The following is a 25302-nucleotide window of genomic DNA, read 5'->3' on the forward strand; positions in this document are numbered from 1 at the left end:
CCCCAGATTTAGGCGTTCACTAGATTGACTCGCGACGTGGAGTCATGGAGCTAAGACCTGACTCTTGAATGCTGGGAAGTTGCGGTGCAAGCATGCCCAAACAAAGTTCAAGAGGTTAAGAGGCCTCGTAGCAGCAGCGGTTCCTGGTTGCTACTCGAAATTCAAAACTGATTTTCTTCATCATTCACGCTAACTGTATACCGATCACGATGGCGGACGGTTTCATTGTTCCGTCCACGGCTGCGCCAGAGACTGATGCTCAGCATCGGTTACGGGGTCCAATTCACGCGCAACGCCATGTGCGCGTCGTCTGTATCGGCGCAGGTGCTTCGGGACTGTTGATGGCATACAAGCTGCAAAAGCACTTCTCAAATTACAGTCTTCGAGTTTATGAGAAGAACGCTGAGGTTTCGGGAACTTGGTACGAGAATAGATATCCGGGGTAAGTGCCGATTTGGGTGTTTGTTGCGGGGAAGCATGCACTCTCCGCCCCACGATTTGCAGAACCGGCTGCAACAAAGTGGCGCATCTGGCAAACCCTTGCTAACATTCGCTTCGAGATGCGCATGCGACGTTCCTGCGCATAACTACACTTGGTCATTTGAGCCGAAATTGGATTGGTCTGCTGTATACGCCAGCTCGAAAGAGATCTTTGCCTACTTTAACGATTTTGCGCGCAAATACGGTCTCCGCAAATACATCAAGACACAACATCAGGTTGTTGGCGCAACATGGAACAAGCAGAAAGGAGGATACGATGTGCAGGTCAGAGATCTGGAGAACAATCAGACTGTCAACGACCATTGCGACATCTTAGTGAATGCGTCGGGTATCTTGAACAACTGGCAATGGCCAGCCATACCAGGTCTGGACAAGTACAGGGGCACACTACTACATACCGCAAATTGGGACGACAACGTTGAACTCAAGGGTCGCCACGTCGGCTTGATTGGAAATGGGTAATTGCCTTATGTGCGGCTCTCTATCTCAGCAACTGACTCCTCCAGTTCCTCCGGCATCCAAGTGCTCCCCACCATCCAACCACACGTCAAGAAAGTCACAACCTTCATCCGCGAACCAACATGGGTCTCGCCCGTTCAGGGCCTCGAACAACACGTCTTTTCCGACAGCGAAAAACTCGAGTTCGCTACCAAGCCCGGCGCATTAGTCGCATACCGCAAGAACATTGAGCGCGGCCTCAACGGCCAGTTCGGCATCTTCCTCAAGAACACAAACGTCAACTCCGAGACAGAAGCCTACTTCCGGCAGCAAATGACTGACAAGCTAAACAATGAGTACCTGCAAGAGCGCCTGATCCCGAATTGGCACGTTGGATGCCGACGGTTAACACCAGGCGTCGGCTATCTCGAAGCCCTAGGAAAACCCAATGTACAAACCGTCTACGGCGAGATAAACTCCATCACTGAACGCGGCTGTGTATGCTCCGACGGCAACGAATACCCCATCGACGTACTCATCTGCGCCACAGGCTTCAACACGTCCTTCAAGCCCCGCTTCCCCGTGATAAACTCCTCAGGCGCCAATCTCCAAGATGTGTGGGCCAAAGAACCACGTTCGTACTTTGGTCTCGCGGCCGCCGATTTTCCAAATTACCTCATCTTCCTAGGTCCCAATTGTCCCATTGGCAACGGTCCCGTTCTCAGCGCTATCGAGGCGCAGGCAGATTACATGTGCAAGCTCATCGACCGCTTCCAAACACACAACATCTCTACTTTTGCGCCCAAAGCAGAAGCCATCGATGACTTTGTGGCTTTCAAAGATGAATACATGAAGCGCACCGTTTGGAATGACGCCTGCCGCTCATGGTACAAGTCCCTCGGCCCAGACGGTCCCGTTACAGCACTCTGGCCTGGCTCTACACTGCACTATATCGAGGCGCTCATAGAACTCAGAATGGATGACTGGGATGTTCAATACACTGGCAACAGATTCTCGTGGCTGGGTAATGGCTATAGTCAGACGGAGGTTGATCCTACGGCGGATTGGGCGTTTTATGTGAGGGATAGGGATGATGATGAGCCGATTAGTAGGTTGAGGAAGTTGCTGCTTATCAACAAGAGTGGGACGCTGGAGCCGAGTGTGGGTGTGAATTTTACGGGTGGGAGGGCCGAGGGGGTAGCAAGCATGGCCGAGTCGAAGCTATAGATACAGGCGTAGGTGAGAGATGGTTACGAATATATGTCCGGTACGAAGAAACGGTCTTGGAGGCGGTGTGAATTAGAGTTAGGTGTTGCAGGCGTGTTCTGTCCAACCATGGAAGGACGATTGTGTCTCTGGATTCTGGCAACAATATCAGCTTTTTTCTGTTCAATTCATCACCTACGAGTGTCTCTAATATCATATTGACCCGCGACAGTGTTTTGGAAAACAAGAAGGAATGCCGCCTGAAGAATGCTGGGCTCTGAGGTTTGCGTTACGACAGTCGCTGGATTTATGCCGGTTCCGGACTTTGTCGCGCAATCGAATTTGGCCTCATTCACGCAAGAATCTCGTCACCTTCACCGCGCAGTGAAACGCGACAAATGCGAAGAAAGCGACACTGGTCGAACACCTACCTAATAATTCTCACGAACGATGCGTGAACTGGTCAAAAATAGACGAGGCCACCGCAACAATCCATGGCGTGCTGACTCAGGAGTCGTGCTAAGAACCTCCGGCTCCCCAACCCGCGGCGCCCGTCGCTTCTCCCGCCCCACCAGCGAAACACTCTCACACAGCTCGCGACCAGCACCCAATTACTGCAATTGGGAGCCCTGACCGAGCTTTGGAGATCCGGAGAATATCGACTCGTGTTGTTATCTGCGCGTAAGCATTATACATTGATCGCCAGCATCGATGAGCACACTGCAGACGCCTTACGCAGGGCCAACAGCTGAAGAAACGAGCGGTTGGGAAACCCGTCGCAGGAAGCGTGTGACGTCGCAGGTAAACGATAGCTGTGCGCATACAATCCCGTTTCGAACTACGCGACTCGAAGAATGTTTTCAAACTACCCGCAATAGCTATTTCCAGCTTTGTCACCGGTTCCCCCAAACGTGCCAGACCCTGAGTTGTTCAAACTTCACTCCAAACTCCACCACTCAACCCTGTAGACCTTCGCTCGGCTAGCAAGGTGATCGTCCTACCTCACTATACCCCACCCAGCGCGCCAATGCACACGCATTACCTATCCCGTTGGTCGGAAACGGAAACGATGCGTTTCGATAGCTACTATTCTCGACATTGGGCGAACGGATGATCGTCGGCGTAGGACAAACGCAGGCGTGTGCAGTCGTACCACCGTCTAGAATACTGGGGTAGGTACCGATACAGTGAGGCCGCCATGCCGTGTCAGGCGTGCAAGACGTGCATCTTGACTGCGTCTTGACGTTTTGGACACCGGATTAGGGTCATGGAGAGTTTAGAGTAAGGACCCTGGATGTGCGGATACGCGAGTAAGACTGGTAGGTAAGAAGATGTATATATTCTACTGCTTCCATCGCAAAAGCAAGATCATCATCCAACAGCTTCTACTTCTCTCATCTACTCTACAACACTCTCATCAACTACTATCTTCATTATCACTGCCGGCCAGTTCCTTTTAATACTACCAACCTTTTTCAACCAACAACCAATTCATCAAAATGCCTACTTCCCAGATCTCCACTCCCCTCAACGGTGTTGATGCCGCCATCGTCATTGCCGCTCTTCACAACCACGACCTCATGATCAAGACGCTCTGCCCAGCGCTCGTCAGCTACGACTTCATTTCCGGCGACAAGGCTACTTCGGCTACCTACACCGTCACCGACAAGAAGCCCATCGGCCAGGTACGACACACCACTCCTTACCTCCCCTTTGCTTTGAAACAAGCATACTAACATATCCCAGACTACCTACAAATTGACTCTCACCAACGTCCCTGAGGGCGTCGACTCTCTTGTCAACGCTAAGCCCCCCGTCGGTGTCCTCACCATCAGCGGCAAGTGGCGCGTCGCCGACGGCAAGCTCAGCGAGGAGGTTGAGATCGATGCCAACTTTATGATGAAGAAGGTCGCTAAGACCAATGTTGAGAAGACTCATCCTGAGCAGCACATGAAGCTCTTGGAGGCTGCTCAGGCTTAAACGAGTGTTATGAATGCATGGGCTAGAGTAATTCCGTTTGCATTTGTATTTCCTTGAGCATTTGGGTCGCGATGGGTAGGATGGGTGTGTACGCATAGCTTGGTGTTTTATATTAGCAATGAAGAATATGATTCTTTATCTATACTATGATTACTGCTTGAAGGGAAACCTCTCTGAATCTATCAAATCTAGTATCCGTGACGAATGCCTTGTAGATAGCCTTACTAAGACCTGTTTCGGGGATCTTCGTGACAATGCTACCGAAAATATTTGCCAGGAACGATAGCTTGCTCAATCCATGAAGCTGACATACCGGTACCGTTGATGCCATTAACCCCTAGATAATGAACTCTGCCCATCTCTTGATTGACGTATGCGCCAGCCATATCTGTGACACCACTTTTCAGAAGTGTACAGTGACCTCTAGTAAGACCGTTGCCCAGGCTATTATTGGCCGACGGAACGAGCGTGTAGCTGGTGAGTGTAGCCGCGACAGTGCCGTTTTCCTTGTCTATGCAATCCTTTCGATAAGAAAGCTCGGTAGCAGGCAAAGAGAATGAGATGTTGAGGCCAGGTACCACCAGCTGGCGGCCTTTGATCCTGGGAGGTTGGGCGATATACGTTAGATTGCCGCTGTATGTGGGCCACAAAGCCGGTAGATTGTGGGACAAGCCATCGAGAAGGGCGTTGTAGTCGACGGCTTCATCGATATCTGAGTTGACTGGTAGGATGATAGGAGCGCTGGTTGCCAACCGAGGGAGAAACAGCGCCAGGATAATGGAGCTGCTGATGCTTTTGGTCGACAGCATCTTGAATTATTGAAGGGTTTGGTCGTATATAGCTTCGTTGTGGTGCGTACGCCAGACTGAGGGTTGGTTGTGATTCTAGAAGCTGTCTTGAGAGCTGGACGTAGATACCGTGTTGGAAAGGAATCTGGTAAGAGGAAGACATATGTCTATATAGTAGAACAAGCCCGGGGTATGTGGAGCCATGCAGTTCGTCCACGGAATCTGGCGTTGTCGTACCATAGTTACCATTCTCTGGTCTTCTTCTCACCTCTCTAATCAGCATCGTTATTCAAAACCCTGTATATTTCCGTGGTTCAGTACTAATTTATTCTACGAAGTATCCAATCAGAGTGGCCGCAAAGAAGTGTGGTTGCGGTGGGCCGTCTGGTCCAACCCTGGTTGAGGATAGAAACAGGGTTTGTGGGTGCCTACCTAGGTACGCTAATAGAAATGCTTATTGCACAACATCGTCGCATAGCTACTTGAATGAAGGAAATACATTACTAGGGTTTTTCCTCTCCCCACACGAGACATAATTTAGAACGAGGGTTGGATTCAGACAGCGTATATCGAGCTTCCACTCAATCTCAATACGAAGATCATCAATCACCTAGGCATCGTTGAACCGGCCAGGCATTCGTCACATCCAGGAAGAGCACTCATCGCGTGCAATTTGCCAGTCGAGGATCGCTGCGTAACTGCTAGTCGATCGAAACTCGGCTAAAACACGAAGCAGAGTGCGCTGCGCTCGGTCTCGCCAAGTCCGCGAACCGATTCTTCCTCTCCATACCATCTTACTCCTCAGAAAGGACGTCCTTTTTCTCCATCGGCGGCCTGAATCCACAATACAAGCAGGTATCGGGATAGCCCGCCCACGGGCTACCCTTAACTGGTACACCGCCGTTTGCGGTCCACATGTTGACCGGCTGAGGGTTCTGCCTCGCCCGAGGGTTGACGCCGACATCGATAGTAGCATACAGGCCATCTTCGATGGTCTTACCAATAAGCGAAATCTTCATCACTGGATCATCGCCGCCCTGCTTAGCCATGTTGAAAAGCGGGTCTGCTGCGTTGGTAGTAATGGCTTGCCTGTTGGTATTGTAGGGAGAGGTTTTCTCGACCTGGCCTAGGAAGTTCTGCTCGATATAGAATTGGCCAACATGCGAGATGGTACCGCCTTGGATGGTATTATTGGGAAGAAGTTTAGCGCCGTGGTGGATAATGGCTATGTCTGTTAGCATCGATGCATGCGTATAAGCTGGTAGTGAGGCTCACTGTGGAGATGATTTGTGCGGCCAACATAGTGTCCCGGGATCAAGGTGATGAAAGTGGCGGTGCCGTTAGCACCAGTAGGCTGCAGACCCCGAAGGGCGTTGGTAGCGATAGCGGTAGCAGAACCATCGCCGTTACCCTTTGCCTGAACACCGGTGTAAACACCAGTGGCGTTGCTTCCCCACATCTCGACGTAAGCATCGGTGACAGGCTTGCAGGATGAGGTGTCGATGATGTTGATATCCAAGTGAGTGATAGCACCCTTTTCTCCAGTCAAAATGTCCTGCCGGACGAGCTCGCCGGTAACCCCTAGAAGCTGTCAGTAAGCCTGCTTCATTTGATGTGCTTCTCTCCACTTACAGTAAGGGCCCTCAGTAGCTTCAGGGTCGAGCGTGCATGCCGCTTCAGCACCGTAGCTTTCTTCGACTTCACCAACGTCGCGGCGGACAAACTCATGTTCCTTTGCGAAACCAGCCGCGACCCGAAGCTCATGAAGCCTTGCCTCTCGTCTTTGGTGCTGCTCACGAACCCAGCCTGTCTCAACGAGGTCGCGTTTGCATGCCTGGACACTTCGACGGTTCGGGTGGTCCAAATGAGCCTGTCGCCTCAATATCTCCCTGTTGGTGTTGCCGCCAGGATGCGCGACAACACCGGTGGCTAGAAGGACAGCGGTCAGAGCTTGTGTGAGCTGAACCATGATTGATGACGATGGTTTATGAATGCGAAGAGTCCCAGGATAATCTCAGGAAGCCATGCTTTCCACCTTCTTATACGTCTGACTCGCTGCGCGTTGAGGCGGCATTTCTGCAGGTGCCATCAACATGGTTCTGGATCTACACATCTGCGCAGTCGCTATTCTCGTCACCACACAGTCTATACGGTTTTTCCTGTTGCGTGCTACTCTCCACAGATTGTCCAGGATGATGACCATAATCAACATGGCTGTGATAGGCAGCGGCAATTGCTCGCTTCAGTACACGCGCCGCAACTATATTGGCGTTCATCTAGTGCCCGATCTTGGCGGCGGGGGACATGTCGTATGCTAGTCTTGATACGATTCTTCAGAACATCGTGTGGCTAATGTGAGCGAGTCGTATATTAGCCGGAAGCTCCACGCGTGGTGACCGGTAGTTGAATGCGGTGTAATGTGTATGCGTAGAGATCTAGTTCTAAGAACATGGATTCGGGAATACAGAAGCGATCTTCTTTGTACATCCATAGCTATCTTAGCTACCTTCTGATTTGAGGTTGATCCGACGTTGTTGAAAGCTGCGCGTGGAGCCAGGAACAGAAGATCATGGACCTTGCCTAGCCAACCTCGGTTAGGCGAAAGGAGGGCGGTTGGATTTTACTGGGCCTTGGATGTACTATGGAATGTACAGTCGAGCGGCCAAGACACCATCTAGGTATACTCGTGCATTAATGAAGGCCAGTAAGATCATGAGGTGAGGCAAATGACATGATATGTATTGCTCAGCACCAACAACGTCGTCGCACGGATCGGGCTCATGACACCGAGTAAGCGTGTCTCATGTGTCTGGCACAATGCAGATCCTTGTAACTGCGATATGTGACATGGTTTGCAGTCGTCACTTTGCCTGAAGGCTGCACTCGCCGATGGCTCAATTGCTTGCCCACGTCTTGAGCGCGAAAACGATTCCACAAGCCGCGCAAACCAGTTCGAGGCCGGATAAATCGTCCTGAATCAGGTCTCTGTGGCTCATATCAACGGAAACAGCGTCATTCTCGATGTTCCTGCTCCGAGTGATTCGTTCTTCGGTTCTGGGGTGTAGACTGCTGTTGCATTGCCCTTCAAACGACGCTTTCGGGGCTCGATAACTCTTCTTTCGCGTCTAGACATTTGATGCGAATTTCCCGTGCATTTGCACCTGTATTATCATCGTGACCGACAAAGAACGTACCTCGCCTATCCCCACTATGAGCTGTAAGCGACCCGATGGACTCGACTCTGGGACATGTGCACGAGTCGGCCACCAGCATTGGCAGCAGAACTAGTATCGAAACTACCAAAGTGGCAGACAACGCGACTATTCCTGAGAAGAGACAGGACCGATAGGAAAACGTCCACTTAGCTTGATGTCTTCCTACCCGAGATGCCGCTGTCACGCGCCGGCAAGTAGTGGCGAAGCGTCTACAAAACAGGACGTGGCTTCTCGAGCGACATTGGGAAGCACTAATAATCATAAGTCCCTAGTGCAGAGATGAGAGACAGACCTGCTACATTGAAGTTGGCAGCTATAGGCATGGCGACATAAGTTGAGGTTTGTGTCTTCTTGGTACTTCAGTCTGGAATGTTCTCTCTGAGCTACCAAGTGCACTAGTCCGCATTGGTCACCATGCAACTGAGCCTTACCCGGCGGCGTCCCATCCGTGCTCCTGGCCGAAACACCAACCCTCTGCAGCTGAAACCCACAACGCCAGGACATCCCCTACACCAGCGTCTTGTGATGTTTGGTAGCGCTTCCACCATATTGACGGTGACGCGATCAACTCAGCGCCACACTTGCGTAGCGCGTTGAGCGAATTACAATGCTATAGCAAGTTTGTACGGGGTACGCCCTTGCGGCACCGACGGTAGTGTCAGCGTCTCATGCGCACGAAGTCAACTACAGTGGCGAAACACGTTGGCGTCTGGTGGTGATGAAGAAACGACGAAACATCGCAATGCTTTTGCAAAACCAATTTAGGCGTTCATGCTCGCTTTTGCTAACCTTTCTTTACTTCACCGTTGTTACTCCCGCCATTTCACGGAAGCATATATCGAAATGGCGACCTTTCTCAATTCTCCGAACACGCCTGCATCCGCACATACCTTTTATCATGACGATAACATTTCACGAAGCCATAAGGCAAACCTTTCTGGAGCGACCATGTTGGATCTGTTGAGTGGCCCGGAAGGATCAATTGCCGCAGCCTACGAGTCTTCAAGTTTGCACCAACTATCTTCGAAATCGAGGCGAGCTTCTCAAGAATCTATCACTAAATCCCAACTGCGCCAGACGAACCGGATGCTGGTCGAAATCATCCGTAGCGTCCAGGCCGAGTTAGCAACTCAGAGAGAAGCAATGCTTGATCTGCAGACGCGAATCGTTGAGCTCGAGAGCACTTCGCAAATCAAGACTCATGACTTTGCCCCACGCCATACGCTTGCTGGACACCGCAAGCGGTCTCAAATTAAAAGCAAAGAGGGTGCTGCCCGCGAGACACAAAGAAGTTGGGACATAATGCAGAAGGATGTGGATATGCTTGGACCTCCGCTGCTCGCGACCGAGTTCTGGAAGTCACCCAGTCGATTCTCTGGTTTCAACTTCAACTTTGACCTACTCGAGACGGTACCAAAGTCATCACATCCTCCGCCAGATGTAGATGATGTTCCGGATCTCACTCCGGACGAGCAACCACAAGCGTATACGCCAGGACAGCGCCGGATCCCTCCTAGAATCACCCGAATCAGGACGGCAGACCCCACCACTATGTATCACGATGCTGTGAGTGACATCAAGGAGCATGTCATTGAGTTCGACAAGATCAAGATGCCCATGCCACCGAAGCTCCAAACACCGCCACGAAGTGCGCGCAGCAAGTTGGTGTCGGTGTACAGCCGAGATGATGAGATCACGGCATTACCGCAGATTCTAGTAATGCCAGCAGCGCCCACCCATGGCTCACATCGCAGTATCATGAGCATTAAAAGTTTGCTCTCGTACAAGACTTCGAAAAGTCAAAAAGCTGGTTATACTTGATCTGATCATCGCCATTCAGGCTCATCTATGCGCTGCTGAGCAGGCTGTAGATACTCTACGCGGTGCTTCTCGTCGCCCAATCCGAGCGCGTCATTTTGAAACATAGACCAGAACAATCCATATGGAATATCATTTCGAAATTTATCTCTACTCATGGCCGTTGAAGAACATGGAAGTGTTGCCTGCTTAGACAGACGCACCTCGGACCTAAGGCGGCTTGGCATTTCTGGCGCTTTCCACCAACGAAAACGTCATTATTCGTCCGCATATATCATCGTTCCGCCTTCGCCGTTCCATCGCCAACAACACTGCAAAGGCACACACACATCATGGCGTCCCTCTTACGGAGACCATTCGCCATTACGGCGACACTGCGACAAGCATCACCGAAATCACAAACCCTCACGATCCGCGCATTCCACAACACGCCACTCAAGCAGCACCCGCGCCTGTTCCGACCCGCAAAGCCCACGGTATCGACGTCGCAAAATGTTTCCAGGTTCCAGCAAGCGTTCCGCCGGAGATATCAGCAGGCTGCCTATAATCCGGTGGCGCAGGGCGACTTGCGACAGCGTCTACTATACGGTGCTGGCATTTTTGGTGGAACACTCCTAGTTGTCAACTTGATCTTCAACCGCGAGACACGCGAGGACGGCGGCATGCCGCCGTTTGAGCGTGAGTACCTCAACGACACCTTCATGCACACTGGCCTTGGTATTGGAATGATCGGCATCGCAGCCCGCGCTCTGCACATGAATGGATGGAGCTTTAGGCTTATGAGCGCGAACCCGTGGCTTGTGCTTGGTGTTGGTCTCGTTGGCAGCATCGGAACCATGTACGGCACTATGGCCACGTCGCCTTCCAAGTAAGTATAGACATTGATATCGGCTTGCCGACTAATGTGCTAACAAATGATAGCTACGTCCAAAAGTACGCTCTCTGGTCTGCCTTCAACGGTACCCAAGCCCTCCTCCTGTCGCCACTCTTCTTCATGCACCCTGCCATCCTCGCCCGCGCCGGTCTCTACACCGCTGGAATGATGGGCTCCATCGCCTTCGTGGGCGCTACCGCAAAGACAGACAAGTACCTCTATCTCGGTGGCCCACTTCTCGCTGGTGTCGCAATCGTCGCTCTCTCTGGTCTCGCCCCTCTCGTCGTCCCAGCCACTGCTGCCCGCACACTCATGTTTACCGAGAACATCTGGCTATACGGTGGTCTTGCCGTCTTCGGAGGTTTTACGCTGTACGACGTGCAGAAGATGCTCAACCACGCGCGCATGGCTGAGCGTGGCTTGATCCCCAAGGATCCCGTAAACGAGTCCATCTCGCTTGAGTTGGACTTTATCAACATTTTCATCCGCATGGTACAGATCCTCGGCATGAGCCAGAACAGAAGGAAATAGATGTGCCTGGATGTGATTGCACAATGAGGACTGGAAGCTGATCCGGGAGGTCTTGCTTGTTATCCAATTTTGTTGGATGTGCTATACTTTTGATTACAGCTGTACATTACTCCTCTCTTTGTTCTGCCACAAATTATTAATGAGCAAAAACAATCGAAACATACTTCATCACACACCTTCTTTCCAGACTTCGGATATCTGGCCTTTCACTGTGCTGCTCTTTATCGCTTCTTGATCCAGTAAGTTGTGGTTTTTGGATGCCGAACCTTTCAACAGATCTCCTCGGTCTCAAACGGCAGAGGACATCCATCAGATCGGTGATCGGTACTATGATGCACTATCATCAAATATATAATTTAATTTCCAAGCTCTATCATTTCTCAAGCCCCGCAATAGGGCATATAACCGCAGTTTAATTCCATCTTAGCTATCGACACCAACATCCTACTCCTCTCCAATCTTGAACACGTATTTGACTGCACTCGCCTTCCCATCTTTCAAATCCCGCAACCCCTTCTGCACACCTTCCAGCCCACCAGGCACAACCTCATACGGATGCGGCGTAAACCATCCCTCCGCCAATCCCCTCGCCATATACCTAAACATGATAAACGCATAATCGCTATCCTCCCCATGCGCCGTGCCCACCATCGTCTCAGTCCTCTTCACGCTCTCCGGAATACCCTCGTACTTCTTCCCAAGCAAGACCAAAGTCAGATGGCCCTCAGGTTCCAGCACCTGCACGATATTCGTGTACGAATTGTGTTCCGAGACAGCATCAAACGCGTAATACAATTTCTGGCCCTTGAGCGCCTCCTTGATACCGTTGACGACCGCTTCGTCGCCTTTCCGGTAATCGATTATCGTATCGCCTTTTGAGCGATCAATCAGGCCTTCTACAAACTTCTCGCCTTTCCCCGCGACAGCAATGATGGGATGGATGTTCGCTCGCTGCGCGAGTTTAATCGTGAATGCGCCTACAGCGCCAGCGCCACCGTACACAACGAGCGGAATGGGCGCCGTGGCGGGTGTCCACGGATCGGGCAGATGCATGCGTTGGTGCAGGCCGATTGCTGCTGTCATGGCGGCGAGGGGCACGGTGGCAGCTTGTTCAAAGGACACGGAGGGCGGGATGTGGAAGGTCGTGTGTGCCCAGCCCACGGCGTACTCGGCAAAGGAACCACCGGGTGTGAGCATCTCGTGGAAAGAGGCGACGCGGTCGCCGGGCTTGAATTCGTACACGTTGGCGCCGACGCTGTGGATGTAGCCGGCGATGTCGTCACCGCTGTTGAACTCGTTTCTTACGCCGTAGACGGGGATCTTCCTGGGGGGAGTTTTGTTAGTTTGGGCTTGATGGATGGATGTTTGATTCTACATTTTTGGGCAGGTGGGTATGGAAGGTAGAGGATTGGACATACCAGTCTTTGGGATTGCTTCCGGAAACAACGACTTTGATGACGACTTGGTTCGCCTCTGGCTCAGGGACAGGGACGTCCTTGACGGTAACCTCGAGGTCCTTTGCTACTTGCGCCTCCTTCATCTTGTATAGTTCTTTTTAAATATATCGGGACTGTAACAAGTTTATGCTGGACAGTTATAACGTATTGTCAAGACTGGAATAGAACAACGTGATGTCGAGTTCGCAGGAATCAAATATATCCCGATGGCAACGAGGCGCTTACACATCTTTAAATCTACCAACGCAATGGAACCTTCCACGGTCCTTCCTCGGGCATCCAGAACGTGACATTACGGACCAAAAACGACGGAATGTGGGGTATGTTGCTTTGAGTGGAGTTGATCCAGCACGTTGTCGATGACGCGACTTTTCCGTCCTGGTGTTACAAGGGCCAATAGGCCGAGATGGGCCGACTGGTCAAGATTTGCGCAGCAAGGAAGTCCGGAGAACATGGACGGTAGATTTCTTGCTCCCGCTGAATCATAAACGATGAATCGGTAACTATGAATCGTCAGTCATGAGTCATGGATCATGCTGTGTCAATGGGGGTCTGGCATGTGATAGACTGTGGAGATAACCTGATATGACAACATGTGAGCGAAAGCGACGAAATTCGGGTAACCATCACCATCAATCAGACCCAAGTACGAGACAATGCTCATAAAAGTTGAAATGATGCCATTGACAAGAAACTCACAGCAGTAATCCAAATATCGATACACATACAAGCTGCACCCCAAATGCAATCGCAACCCAACGACTGACGCCCAGGGAACTGCCATGGGCAGGGAGATTAACCCAGAGAACACCGAACCCAAACCGTCCTTAATGCCTCTAGACAGGGTTTTCAAAGGATGAAGACAGATGCAACAGGACAGACAAACCCAACGCCGGATATCGAACATAATTCCAAAAAGTCGTCAAAACCCCCATCGATGTCTCCTCCAACCCCCTAAAGCATCCAGATCAGCAAAGTCCCAGAGTACACTACAATCACCGCCAAACACTCTTAGAGTTCGGCATCAAGCTACCTCTGCCAACAGACGAACCCCCGCTCGTAATTCGAACAGCCCCTCTGGCATGCAAACTCGGTACGGCGATAGTCTCTGCAGTCCTCGGTCGACCGTCGTCACCAATGCTCGCGACCGTCGTCCGTCTGACCGCACCCTTCATGATGGGTGTAACGCGCGGGGACAAAACGCTGTGTTTCCAGTCAGCATCGCCGTGGTTGGATTTGACCATTCTGCGCGCCGCACCCGCGGAGAGAAGCGAATTCTCGTTGGGCGGACTACCGACTGCGGTTGCTGCTGTTGGACTACGGCGGCGATGTGCGCGGCTTATAGGGACAGAGCCAGCACCGTTGGTCGAGGACCGGCGCTTGATGGCGTGGCCGATTTGACGTGCGTCTGAGGCTGTCCATTTCTCTCCTTCGGAAGAAGAGTCGCCGCCGCTATTTCCCTCAGCCCCAGGGCCTGAGGAGGCGTTCTCTACGGTGCTTAGAGATGAAGTGCGCGGATTGCTGCCGATCTCACGGAGGGGCGATGCGTTGTCGGAATCAGAGGTGTATGAAATGTTGCCTCGGGATGTAGGGGACCCGTCTGAACGCTTGGAGAGTGCGCCGACTGCGAAACGGGATGAGCCTTTCAAGTCGGCAGAAGCCTTGGGCGGTGTTGGGATAGGCGAAGAGCCACCGCTCCCGCTCCCATCATATCTTGCTATGGGGATAGAGGTCGTCGGATATGCTGGTGGCGACCTTCCAATGACAGGGTTTGTTGGTGTGCCTGCTACTGGCTGTGGTGTTGCCTGGAACTCTGCGAGGGTTCCGTTTTCAGTGTCGTCCCTCCAGCGGACTCCGCGTTTAGTCTTGGAGGGGGACTTTTTTTTCTTCATTGGTGAAAACTGGACGCCCGATTTGACTCTTCCCATCAACTTACGACGTGGTGATGACTTCATAGGTGACGAGGTGAGATACGATGAGTCCGCCATAGCTGGCAATGACAGTCTTGGTATTGCTAATGGTCGCATGGGAGAGGACTGAGATGGTTCCTGAATGTTTACTGGCTTCCTCCTCTTGGGCGTTCCTCTGTGGCTTGGTTCGAAGAACTCGGTGACTGGCAGACCACCGTCTGGTCGAATAGCCTGCGCAGTCGCATTTGTACAAGAGTTCATAATCTTTGTCAGTAGCTTTCTCGCAGCCTCAACTGCTTGAGCCTCGTCCATCTGGGTGATCTGGCTTAGAATTGTAACCGTCTCGATGTGGGCCTGAATCAGCGCCTGCACAATGGCAGCATCACCACCCCGTTCGTGATCCAGCATTGTCTTGAACAGCTCGCGGTCGGCATTCGATTTGAGCAATTCGTATTCTCTTGTTAGATTTGCGGCATCATGGCCATCAGCATTGCCATCCACTTCCGCCAGACCTTTCAGTCCAACATGCAGCGCTGTGTCCATCTTACTTGTCCAGACGGTACGCTCCAATCGCCGATGGCAATGTTGCCGTGTCTGCTCAAGCTCTGCCGATATTCCGACGGCGGTGTCCCTCATGGCTGCAACCTGCGAAGGCATCTCCTCGTTTTCGCGAACGTCCTTAACGTTGTCAAATGCTGCGATCCACGACGAGATGAGCGAGATGCGCCTTTCTGCCGTCTTCAGAGTCTTCGACATGTTCAGTCGCTCACGGCGTTCAGGCTCAGAATCCGCGTAAGCCTGGCGCAAGCGTATGACCGCGTCTCGTACTATGCCATCCTTCTTCTCGTTTTGTTTCTGGTACTTGGCCATGGCACTGCCTTCGAAATCCTTTTGCTTCTTCATCAACTCTTCAATCAGGTGTCTCTGCTCATCAATCTTGACAAGGTAGTCCTTTACGTGTCGGTTGACATTATATACGTTCTTGGTGACCTTGGTCTGGATGTTCTTTGCGCGGTTGGCGTATCGAAGGGTATTCTGCGTCTCATCGAAGTGAGCGCTCGACGGGCTAACACAGACTATCATAACGGTTTTACAGTTTCCACCGAGGGAGAATTTGAGCAATCGTGTAAGTTTCGAGTTGCGGTATGGAATGTGGTTTCGTTTCCGGGGATCGCACAATGCGTTGATGCAGCTGCCCAGAGCAAGCAGCGACTTGTTGATGTTGGCACCCTCGGTCAGACGCTCTCCGCGGTTCTTGGTAGCGCTCGCTCGCTCACTGCCTGCCAAGTCGATAATGCTGAGGGTGGCCATGGTGTGGGGTTCGTTGACCGAGGCGTTGCGGTCCTTGGAGGAGACGTTGATCTGAAGTACGGCGTGGGATCGGGACGAGGTAGCGTTCGCTTCGGTGGGGGACATGGTCCGGTACTCGTTGCCGCGGACAATGATATCCATGACTTCTTGGACCTGGGGTTGTTAGACGTTTGTAGAGCAGTGATTCCCGTTTACTCACGCTTTGTGGCCGATGGCTGGAAAGACCGGCGACGGACACAGCCTGATTCGCATCTTCACGCAGCATCAGGGGTTGCTTGCTTCCACCCTCGACCAGCAAGTCGCGAATCGTCTCGTTGTAGATCTCCAGGTAAGAGAGCGTGATCTCGGTGACCTTTTCATCCTGTATGTCCTGGATCTTCTCAAACAGCTCTTGCATAGTCAGGAAGATGATGCCGGGCTGCTGTGATGTTCCGCTGGTGACATGTTAGCCCTCCCCAGAGCAACTAGCGGTGTGCATGAACATACGTGATGGTATGCGTCTTTCCGCAACCTGTGGCGCCATACGCAAAGACAGTCGCGTTGTATCCGTCCAATACGCTGTCGAGCAGCGGCTTCGTCGTAGCTTCGTATACGTCGCCCTGAGAGGTCGTGTCGTCGAATACGCGGTCGAATGCAAATGTCTGGTCCTTTGATCGCTTGCCCTGCGGCCCTACCGTTGACCGTCCAAAGCGCTGGACTGCGTTGTCCTCTGGGGGATCGAAAATCCTGGCCTGGTGTTAGCTTCCGCGACTAGGGATGGCACGAAGCCTCTCGTACAAGCACTTCTCGTCCATGACCTTAATGACCGGCCGGATGCCCTTGTGGATCTTGGGTGCTGGCAGTCCCGCCAGCGATCCATCTCCGAGGAACAGCGTCTGGTCATCGTTCCTCGTGACCTGTGCTGCTTCCCGGATCGTAAAAGGGCGGACTCGTACGGTGACGGAGATGGAAGACGCGCCCGCGGCCGCCATGGTTGCGCCCAGGGAATGTAGGAAAACAAGGCAATCGCACTGCGAAGCCTCCCTGCAGTGCGTATAGAGAAAACAACCTGTGAGCGAGGGGTTAGTGTTGCGGGCTGGAGTCGATAATGACGATGTTCCTTTCGGAACTTCTGTTATGGGACGCACGGCCGCTGGTAAACAGACAGGGGTCTAAATGCGGCAACCGCGACCCTGGTGCCAAGTTCCTCCTCTTACCCCCACAATTTCCGACGTGGCTGCAACCCTATCCGCCACATCTCTCCTATCCTGCCAACGAGACCCGCAGTACTACTACCATCGTCCTCATTGCTTGTCCAGCCTTGTGCGCTCGTGCCTCTGGTCATGGGCTGGGTAAAGGGGCAAGAGTGGGGCATCACAGCAGGTCGACAACAAAATATCCAGTGCGCATCCGATAATAAGATTTGAATATCATGCAAGCAGCAAACATCCTTCCAACAACTCATCGTCAGCCTCACCCTTTAGCACCTCCTCCACCGGAACTCGTCAACGTCGACCACCCACGGGCCGTTCACACTAAGCCAACTGATCCAAGTTCGCGGCCTACAATCAACCGCAATCAGTCATCTACTGCTTTGGCGGTGTGCACTTCTGCCACTGGACGTACACAACTTGGGTAAACTTGAGATCGGTCGAGTCGGTAGTCAGGATACCAGTGGCGCTGGTGTTGGTGCTGGTCAGGCGAACCTGCGAGTTAATGTTGAGCATGCCGTTGGTACCGCATGGCGCCCACACGACCGAGGTGCTGTCAGCTTCGTCGTGCTTGAGGTAGTCGCCGTTGGTAGGGCCGTCGAATTTGTATTCCGTGGATGTCTAGTAAGAGGGTTAGAGTCTTTGTCCAACCACTTGGGCTGAGATGGAGCCTACCTGCTCGGTCTGGCCGGAGAAGTAGTATGTCGACTTCAGAGTACCAGACACGCCCTTCTGGATGGCAGAGTAGCCACGGTAGTCGGCAGACAAGATGGAGTACTGGAAGCCTCCTGGGTACTGGATGTCAACGTTGAGCTGGCAGTTCTTGCGCTGCTCCGTGACAGCGATACCGGGGCCGATGGACGCAATGTACGAGTCAAAGATGAGGGTCATGATGGTCCTGTCCGCATTGATCTGGGAGCTCATGGTGCCTTGGGGGCAACCGGTTCCTCCATAGCTGACGCCGCGGATCTTGACCTGGGTTGTGTGAGTTGATGGTCTCGTAAGCATGTACTGTAAACCCTCATACCTGGCCGGGTGGCGGGGCATCACCAAGCTCGACGGTAGGGAGCGCAGGGGCCGCAGCCGCAAGAGGGAGGAGAGCAAGGAGCCACTTCATGTTGATGAATTGGAAGGTGATCTTTGAATATGCTGAATATAAAGCTGATGATCTAGTAGATGAGGCCGAGAGTGGAAGCTAGATGATGATCATCGAGGGCATATGGACTGGCTTTTATACCATTGTCCCGGCACCAGCTCTTTGTCTCTGAGTGTCCTAACCACTACTGCGGCAACACCATTCTGGATGATAGCAGCTACGACCCGACCGCGATAACAGCTGCCAAGAACCGTAGCAATATCGAGTACGACTCGACCGGCGGGCCGCTTGTGCTCATAGGTCCAGAATCACAAAAGCTGCTCAGGTGAGTTCGTGTTTGTCAACTAGTCGTAGTGTCAATCCGTGTCTACACATCCTGAGCCAGGCTCTGGGCTGAGTGGCAGTATCTAGGGTATGTGATAGACTCGTTCCGCTGTGCATATCGCTTCCAGCTGCCATGCTAACCCGAACCAAGACGGTGAAGCATAATCGTTCGAGTTTTCCGGGCGCGGCAATACTCGACCCTGCATTATGGCGGCTGTTCAGTTGTCCGACGTCTGCAGTGTATGCGTCCTACCCGAGGACTGACTGCCGGCGGTATAGCTATTGACACCGAGGCACACTTGTTGCGTGGGCCGATAGAGCCTCTTGATACTGGACACCAATGGCAGACTTGCAACTACTAGGAATACAGTAGCTGTCACATATCAGATGATGGCTAGTGTACCAAACTCCTCTCACGCTCGCGAGCCGCTGTTCGCATGAGTCGTTGCTCGCATAGTCGGCGGCCAGAGCAGTGGACGTACATATGAAGTCGAAATGAACTGATCATATTAGCCTGGGGTACCGAACTCAGAATAGAAACATCGGGTCCGGAAGCTGGGTACATGCAGTCCATGAAGCTGACCGGACAGCAAGGCAAGCTCCAAGCTGATATTGACCTTCATCTATGAGTCCTGTATCCCAGTCTTTGTCGGAAGATGTACGGAAGCGAAAACTGAAAACAGTCTGCCTCTCTGAGACGAGCGGCCTGCCATTACAAGCATATCGTTGTCATGTTCATCTCGTAGATCTGGAGAAGCGCGGAGCTCTTGGCGTGTAGATTAACCTTATATTAAAGCTTGTCGTTCCATCGATGCTCGAGACCCTGACATAATCAATGTTAGCGAATACGATCTGCCGCCCTTGCAGATGTCTGCCCTGGAAGTCTAGAAGAGCGCCTAAAAATAAAAGCGGAAAGGTTAGTCACGATGCATGCATCCAACAGCTGTTCGATGCACGTGGTGACTCGGCGACAGGCCACGACCGAGGATGTATCGCGTGAGCCCAGGCCCAACTACTGCCGGTTCAGCAGCGCAGGATCTAACCGGCGTAAAATTGCCAGGTGAAATAGATTGAGGATTGATTGCATGCTTCGTGTCGAAAGGACTCGCCCAAGACAGTCAGCCGAACCCAGCTTCGACGGCACGACCTTTGAACTGCCAGTCAAGCGCGATAACACCAAATTGCAAGTATGTGCTTCTATACACAACGCCTGTGATGAGAGTAAGTCAACCCAGACCTCAGGTTACTGCTTGGACCCTGGACGAGAAGAAGAAGGAGAGAAGAAACAGTTCTGGTCGGTAACACTAACATCAGTATAGCGAATGTCGCGCCATGGCTCTGGCGTTCATACACACAGACGTGCCCTCAACAGGGCCTTCCTGGGCAGTCGAATATCAGCTCAGTCGAGACGCGCCAAACGTGTCCATAGGCGCTCTTCAGAGTTGCAGGTGACGCTGCAATTGGAAATGGAGCAATGAAGACGAGCGATACTCTTCAATCGGAACTCCTGGAAAATCAGCCTACGCATCGACTCAACAGCATTAGGGAAGAATGTCGCGTTTCAAGCATTCCAGGTTGGTTGTGGAGGAATTCGCTGCGACAGAGTCCGGGTAAAGACGCGTAGCGAGGCGGACAAGACGGAAGGTGCGCGAATTTCACCGGGTACTGCAGAGCTTCGACGCGTCAAAACAACAATTGGATGGCCATTTGGAACTGTCCAAAGTGAATAAGAAAAAAGACAGTTGTGTGGCCAAGAAGACACGCAACTGAGAAGTCGCCATCTTCGCGAAGCAGCTACCCCGCCACCCATGTGGCTCACGCGTGGCGGCGTGGACCCTCCGATTTGTCACACAGAATGATGGCATCATTGCCGCGGTCCATTCCCCATCCCAATCTCCAGCGGCGAAACTTTGCCAATCGCATATACATAACAACAACAACCTACTATCATCACAAAAGTACCTCTCCCTTCTCTGTGCAAAACACCCCAAACCACGCCAAACTGAAGCTCCTCACACTCTTCCTCTTCATCTTCCTCTCCTACCTTTCCATGTCCTTTCTGACCAAGCTCTTCCGCCCCTTCAGCAGTATGTCGAATGCGCCCGCACAACCCATGAACGTACCGTCTGGTGCGCAGACCGCGACCGTGGCCGCAGGATGTTTCTGGGGCGTCGAGCACATGTACCGGAGAGAGTACAAGGGCAAGGGCCTTCTCGACGCGCGTGTAGGATACATTGGTGGTGATAGCGAGAACCCAGGCTACAGGGCCGTGTGCAGTGGACGCACAGGTCGTACGTATACACATGGTATGCCACGAGGTGCCACGGAGGCTAATTACTAGAACAGACGCCGAAGCCTTGCAAGTCGTCTACGACCCCGAGAAAGTTACCTACCGCTCCTTGCTCGAGTTCTTTTACAGGATGCACGATCCCACTACCGAGAACCGCCAGGGCCCAGATGTGGGTACACAGTATCGCTCTGCCATCTTCTACCACGATGCTGAGCAGGAGAAGATTGCGCGCGATGTTACGGATAAGGTGAACAAGCAGTGGTGGAAGGGTGGTGTTACGACGGAGATTCTGCCAGCGGGGAAATGGTGGGATGCGGAACAGTATCATCAGTTGTATCTGGACAACAACCCAGGGGGCTACGAGTGCCCCAGTCATTTCTTGAGGAGTTTCCCGCCGCTGCAGGATTAGTGCGTTGGAATGGAATATTATAGGATGGTTATATCTGGCAATGTAGAATGACATGTCTCACGGCTACGCTTACTTCGCTTTTGTCAGTGCCTGCAGAAATACTAGCAAAACCGCTCTTGTTCACATTTTAGACTATCAGACATGTGTCTACGACGGGGGCATAACCTCGAAAGTCTGTGCAACCTGCTGCTCCCAAGGCAATCTACATTTTCCAAAAATCTCCGCACTAGGCTGAAAGTTCTTGATTCCTTCGTCCAGCAATCCTGTCCTCAGCACAATGTCATCGGGGCCCAGGATTTCCTGGTGGTGGTATACATGTGTGGTGCAGTTCTTGCAGTAGTACTAACCAAACAATTGTATTAGTGAGCGTTCTCGCAACACACGTGACAGATTGTAGACGGGAGAAGATGAGGATGACATACGCAGTGAACGCTGTTCCCAGAGTCACCCTTGTACGTGTATTTGCCTAGATCATCGCCCTTGGTGATCTTCAGTGCCTTGAGAGGGATAATCTGGTTGAGGGTGTATGTTGAACCAGACAGTTCTTTGCAGGTGTTGCAATGGCTAGTTGGTCCATTAGCTACTAACGCTGGGTTGACTTGCTAGCTAGAGCAGGAAAGACGAATGATACAAAGCTCACCAGAGAACGTGAGACTGCTGATCCTTCTCCAGGGTGGCAGTCCACTCTGTCTGCTTGCAGTGGCAGTGTCCTTTAAAGTCCGTCATCCTGATTGGTTCAGTCTCAAAAAAGAATTTCCGTATCGAGTTAGAAAAGATGGATGGATAGTAATCGGATGGTGGACATCAAGGTAGTCGGGACATGGTATTTATACAAAGCATGACCGCCGACCCAACATTCTGTCTGCTGCCCCGACTTTATTCCATTTTTCCCCCTCCATCTGGTTTTAGTCCGGTTCCTGCTCGCAGGATCAAGATACTGCCAGCGTATCAGCGGCGGTTGCTCTACATCCTGACCTCCCGATGCGAGTATTTGTCAAGGAAATGCGGGTGCTGGCGCTGGAATGATACATGGGGTCTGCTCATGACGTTCTAGGCTTCATCCTATCATCATGTCGGAACAGACGCGTTGTCTGCCCTTGCTCCTAGACCCCTGCAATGGCGGCAACTAGGTTGTGGCTACGGCCGCGAACTACCGCACTACGAGTGCCGATGGCTTGACTGTCCGCAATGGGAAGAGATGGCATTTGAGAATGGGAGAAGCTTGGGGCTTGTATGAGGGGTAAGCCCAGGCGCGTCCCAGGCGATCAACAGCGCGGCTGGAAGTGACGTAAGCGGGGCAGGTACTGTCTGTACACCATAGCCGAGCAGCTCGATGCTGCATCTTTGCTGATTCGATATAATCCCACGTCTCGAGACGAGATGGAATAAGGACGTGACATGACGCGACTGAGGTCGGACTCTAAATTATGCGATCGCGAGGATATGCTTGGAAGTGCTGAACAATCTCTAGCCGAATGTCATCGTATGCCTAGTCAAAGAACAAATTCAACAAAGATGTATTTTTCATCAACGGCATCCTCAATCTACTTCCAGCAGTTGGTATCGTCCGCCATGCTTATCTAGTGCATCCTCCACTCTCTCCATGATAGCGAGTACCTTTTCCTCTTCCAGTCTCCGTCCTACGACTTGCACAGCCACGGGCAGACCCGCCATCTTCTGCGCGTCGTAGTGCTTGTATGCGCCCTTTGCGACGCCATTCAGCTTCTTGAAGTTGAAATCCGATGGCAAGGCGTCTTTGACAGGATCGACATGTGTAACAGGGATAATTCCAGAGGAATAGTCGAGCTAAATCTTGTCAACACATGGAAAAGAATAGGTAACGTCGAGCACTAAGAAGACTTACCAGGTTGAACATGAAAGTGTATCCACAGCTGCTAACAGCATCATGCATACCCCCGTGAGGCACGGCAGGCGTCGCGTTGGGCGGGGTGAGCATGACATCCATGTTGGCCTCCTCAGACCACCACTTGTAGAAGTTTGCCTTGAACGCCTCGCGCTTGCCAGCGAGCTGCCAGTACTCGTGTGCTGATTTTGGATGCCAGTCGCGTAGTAGGCCAGCCCAGATATCGTCACCCTTGACGTATTTCACGTACAGGTAGTGTATGTACTTGATGAAGCGAGGGAGACGCATGTAATAAACCAACTGGGCTGCACCAAGGTCGTTCCATTCTCCGGTGCGGAAATGGCTCATGAATGTGTTGCCGCCGTCACTGAGGAGGAGTTGGGACGCCAACTGTAATGCCTCATACGGCGAGGGGGGCTCAACATCAAAGACTTCGTGGCCTTCCGCCGCGAGTGCTTTGGCCGTTTGGTCTAGAGCGCGCGCGCATGCCGGTGAAGGGTCGGCGACGTGATCGGTCCGCATGACGCCTATGCGCAGCTTTTTCTTCTCCCTGAACTCTGTCTCGATGTCTTCTCTCCACTCCAGCGGATGCACAGTGTAGTCGTACTTCCAGGGCTTCATCTGGATGAAACTACGCGTAAAGTACGTCAGGTCGTTTAATGTTCGTGCCATGGGGCTGAAGACAGAGGGTATAGCTTCCTGGCCTGCCATACTTGTGTTCATGCCCACCTTTGGCCATCGTCCCGTCGAACATCGTATCGAGTAGCAACCGGAGAAGTGGGCGGGGGCGCGGACCGAGCCAGCGACGTCTGAACCGATACCAATGCGACTGCCACCGAACGCCAACAATGCCGACTCTCCACCCGTCGAGCCACCGGGCGAGTATTTGTCGTTGTGGGGGTTCTTGCACTGGCCCCAGACGTCGTTTGTGGATTCGAAGGAAAGAAGGGTGGTAGGCAGGTTGGTCTTGACGAACGGCACGGCACCGGCGTCCTTCAATATCTTCACCATGACTCCATCTTCTGTAGCAGGTTTCCCAGTGTTCCTTGAATAGCCGACGGAGATATCAAAGCCCTTAACTTGTATCGAGTCCTTCAACGAGACAGGAATGCCGGCGAGCGGTCCTTTCAAATTGACCTCCTTCTCCGCCCATTCTTCTGCTTCGGGAAAGAGTATCTCCGTCACGCAATTCGTCTTCTCCTGCGCCTTTATGGCGACTTTGCCATATGTGCGCAGGATATCGACAGGGCTGGTGATTTGCTTGTGCACATCTTGGACGAGCTCCTGGATGGGTTTGCCGAGGATGGAGCGTTCTTGGGGAGACAGAGGGTACAGGTACGGTGTGGGAAGTGTCGCGATCTTAGAAGCGCGCTCCGACTGCTTGCGCTTGCTGGTGGTGGAGAGTTAGCTTGTCGCGTCGGCGAGACTGTGTGGGGTCGGTAGGGAGCTTGGAGCAACTCACCAGTCGGCCTTATGCTGCCAGTATTCCGAAAGACCCATCTTCCAAGTACAATTATGAAGAAGAAGTGATTATAGAATTCAGAGTCAAAGGAGGAGCTCAATACGCCCTCGGGAACGATCATTAGTCACATGTCCTCTGAGAGCCGCGATTATGCGTCTTGCTATCGGGGAGCTGTGTCGCGTGGACCTGCCGCATCGGAGCTGACCCGAGGTGGACTGAGCGGGGACCTCTTATCACCGACATGTCAATACACGCCCTGCACCAACACCACGCCTTACAACAAGTTACACCCCCCACTCTCGATCTCTAGACATAGATCCTCGCGACTGTTGACTGAAATAACCTCCATCGACTTGTCACCGACAGCACGATGCATCAGGTGGTAGATACAGTGGAAGGGCTGGACTATGACAGCCACCAGGCATCCAGCACAACTCTGCATCATCATCAATGCCTCACTTCCCACCTTTGACGCGAAAACCCATCTCCATCGTGCACAAAGATAGGCTGACCAATACCTGCGAGATACTACCAACTCCACAGCAAAGCATTGACGCATTTAGCCTCGCTGTCCTCTCATCACCACACGCGTCTCTTGAGCAACGCCATCACCAAAGCACAGAACCATTCCTCCAAAC

The 25302-nt window shown here is 52.4% G+C and overlaps 11 protein-coding genes across 11 annotated transcripts; 5 read left to right on the forward strand and 6 right to left on the reverse strand.

The window, feature by feature from the left end:
• Positions 1–209: 209 nt before the first annotated feature.
• ACET3X_002237 (uncharacterized protein) lies at positions 210–2166 on the forward strand (the record flags this gene model as incomplete). Its single annotated transcript, XM_069448583.1, has 3 exons — positions 210–442; positions 561–959; positions 1008–2166. The coding sequence occupies 3 exons, from the start codon at positions 210–212 to the stop codon at positions 2164–2166; spliced, it is 1791 nt and encodes a 596-aa protein (XP_069308784.1).
• Positions 2167–3644: 1478 nt separating this feature from the next.
• On the forward strand, positions 3645–4125 carry ACET3X_002238 (uncharacterized protein; the record flags this gene model as incomplete). The annotated part of the gene is made up of 2 exons (XM_069448594.1): positions 3645–3830; positions 3892–4125. The coding sequence occupies 2 exons, from the start codon at positions 3645–3647 to the stop codon at positions 4123–4125; spliced, it is 420 nt and encodes a 139-aa protein (XP_069308785.1).
• A 1582-nt stretch (positions 4126–5707) lies between these two features.
• Positions 5708–6882, reverse strand: ACET3X_002239 (uncharacterized protein; the record flags this gene model as incomplete). Its single annotated transcript, XM_069448605.1, has 3 exons — positions 5708–6138; positions 6189–6494; positions 6546–6882. 3 exons carry the CDS (start codon positions 6880–6882, stop codon positions 5708–5710), a joined length of 1074 nt encoding a protein of 357 aa, XP_069308786.1.
• A 2332-nt stretch (positions 6883–9214) lies between these two features.
• Positions 9215–9949, forward strand: ACET3X_002240 (uncharacterized protein; the record flags this gene model as incomplete). The annotated part of the gene is made up of 1 exon (XM_069448616.1): positions 9215–9949. The coding sequence occupies one exon, from the start codon at positions 9215–9217 to the stop codon at positions 9947–9949; it is 735 nt and encodes a 244-aa protein (XP_069308787.1).
• A 329-nt stretch (positions 9950–10278) lies between these two features.
• Positions 10279–11351, forward strand: ACET3X_002241 (uncharacterized protein; the record flags this gene model as incomplete). Its single annotated transcript, XM_069448627.1, has 2 exons — positions 10279–10814; positions 10868–11351. 2 exons carry the CDS (start codon positions 10279–10281, stop codon positions 11349–11351), a joined length of 1020 nt encoding a protein of 339 aa, XP_069308788.1.
• Positions 11352–11795: 444 nt separating this feature from the next.
• Positions 11796–12891, reverse strand: ACET3X_002242 (uncharacterized protein; the record flags this gene model as incomplete). Its single annotated transcript, XM_069448637.1, has 2 exons — positions 11796–12675; positions 12770–12891. 2 exons carry the CDS (start codon positions 12889–12891, stop codon positions 11796–11798), a joined length of 1002 nt encoding a protein of 333 aa, XP_069308789.1.
• A 912-nt stretch (positions 12892–13803) lies between these two features.
• On the reverse strand, positions 13804–17000 carry ACET3X_002243 (uncharacterized protein; the record flags this gene model as incomplete). Its single annotated transcript, XM_069448648.1, has 4 exons — positions 13804–16182; positions 16229–16463; positions 16516–16755; positions 16807–17000. 4 exons carry the CDS (start codon positions 16998–17000, stop codon positions 13804–13806), a joined length of 3048 nt encoding a protein of 1015 aa, XP_069308790.1.
• Positions 17001–17594: 594 nt separating this feature from the next.
• On the reverse strand, positions 17595–18336 carry ACET3X_002244 (uncharacterized protein; the record flags this gene model as incomplete). The annotated part of the gene is made up of 3 exons (XM_069448659.1): positions 17595–17840; positions 17895–18194; positions 18247–18336. The coding sequence occupies 3 exons, from the start codon at positions 18334–18336 to the stop codon at positions 17595–17597; spliced, it is 636 nt and encodes a 211-aa protein (XP_069308791.1).
• A 2158-nt stretch (positions 18337–20494) lies between these two features.
• On the forward strand, positions 20495–21338 carry ACET3X_002245 (uncharacterized protein; the record flags this gene model as incomplete). Its single annotated transcript, XM_069448670.1, has 2 exons — positions 20495–20930; positions 20986–21338. 2 exons carry the CDS (start codon positions 20495–20497, stop codon positions 21336–21338), a joined length of 789 nt encoding a protein of 262 aa, XP_069308792.1.
• Positions 21339–21485: 147 nt separating this feature from the next.
• On the reverse strand, positions 21486–22064 carry ACET3X_002246 (uncharacterized protein; the record flags this gene model as incomplete). The annotated part of the gene is made up of 3 exons (XM_069448682.1): positions 21486–21680; positions 21761–21902; positions 21979–22064. 3 exons carry the CDS (start codon positions 22062–22064, stop codon positions 21486–21488), a joined length of 423 nt encoding a protein of 140 aa, XP_069308793.1.
• A 795-nt stretch (positions 22065–22859) lies between these two features.
• Positions 22860–24787, reverse strand: ACET3X_002247 (uncharacterized protein). The gene is made up of 3 exons (XM_069448693.1): positions 24665–24787; positions 23203–24592; positions 22860–23144 (listed from the first exon to the last, which is right to left on the reverse strand). Exons 1-3 carry the CDS (start codon positions 24700–24702, stop codon positions 22878–22880), a joined length of 1695 nt encoding a protein of 564 aa, XP_069308794.1. The 5' UTR covers positions 24703–24787; the 3' UTR covers positions 22860–22877.
• Positions 24788–25302: the final 515 nt, after the last annotated feature.

Source organism: Alternaria dauci, chromosome 2 (assembly GCF_042100115.1).
Source record: "Alternaria dauci strain A2016 chromosome 2, whole genome shotgun sequence".
NCBI classification, from domain to species: Eukaryota; Fungi; Ascomycota; class Dothideomycetes; order Pleosporales; family Pleosporaceae; genus Alternaria; species Alternaria dauci.

What these genes read in the sequence shown, in the direction of transcription:
- ACET3X_002247 (XM_069448693.1), bottom strand. Translation starts at nt 24,702, where the DNA reads ATGGGTCTTTCGGAATACTGGCAGCATAAGGCCGACTG. An exon ending in TGGCAGCATAAGGCCGACTG is followed by an intron (nt 24,593 to 24,664) that starts GTGAGTTGCTCC and finishes CTCCACCACCAG; the next exon opens with CAAGCGCAAGCAGTCGGAGC. An exon ending in ACACTTTCATGTTCAACCTG is followed by an intron (nt 23,145 to 23,202) that starts GTAAGTCTTCTT and finishes GACAAGATTTAG; the next exon opens with CTCGACTATTCCTCTGGAAT.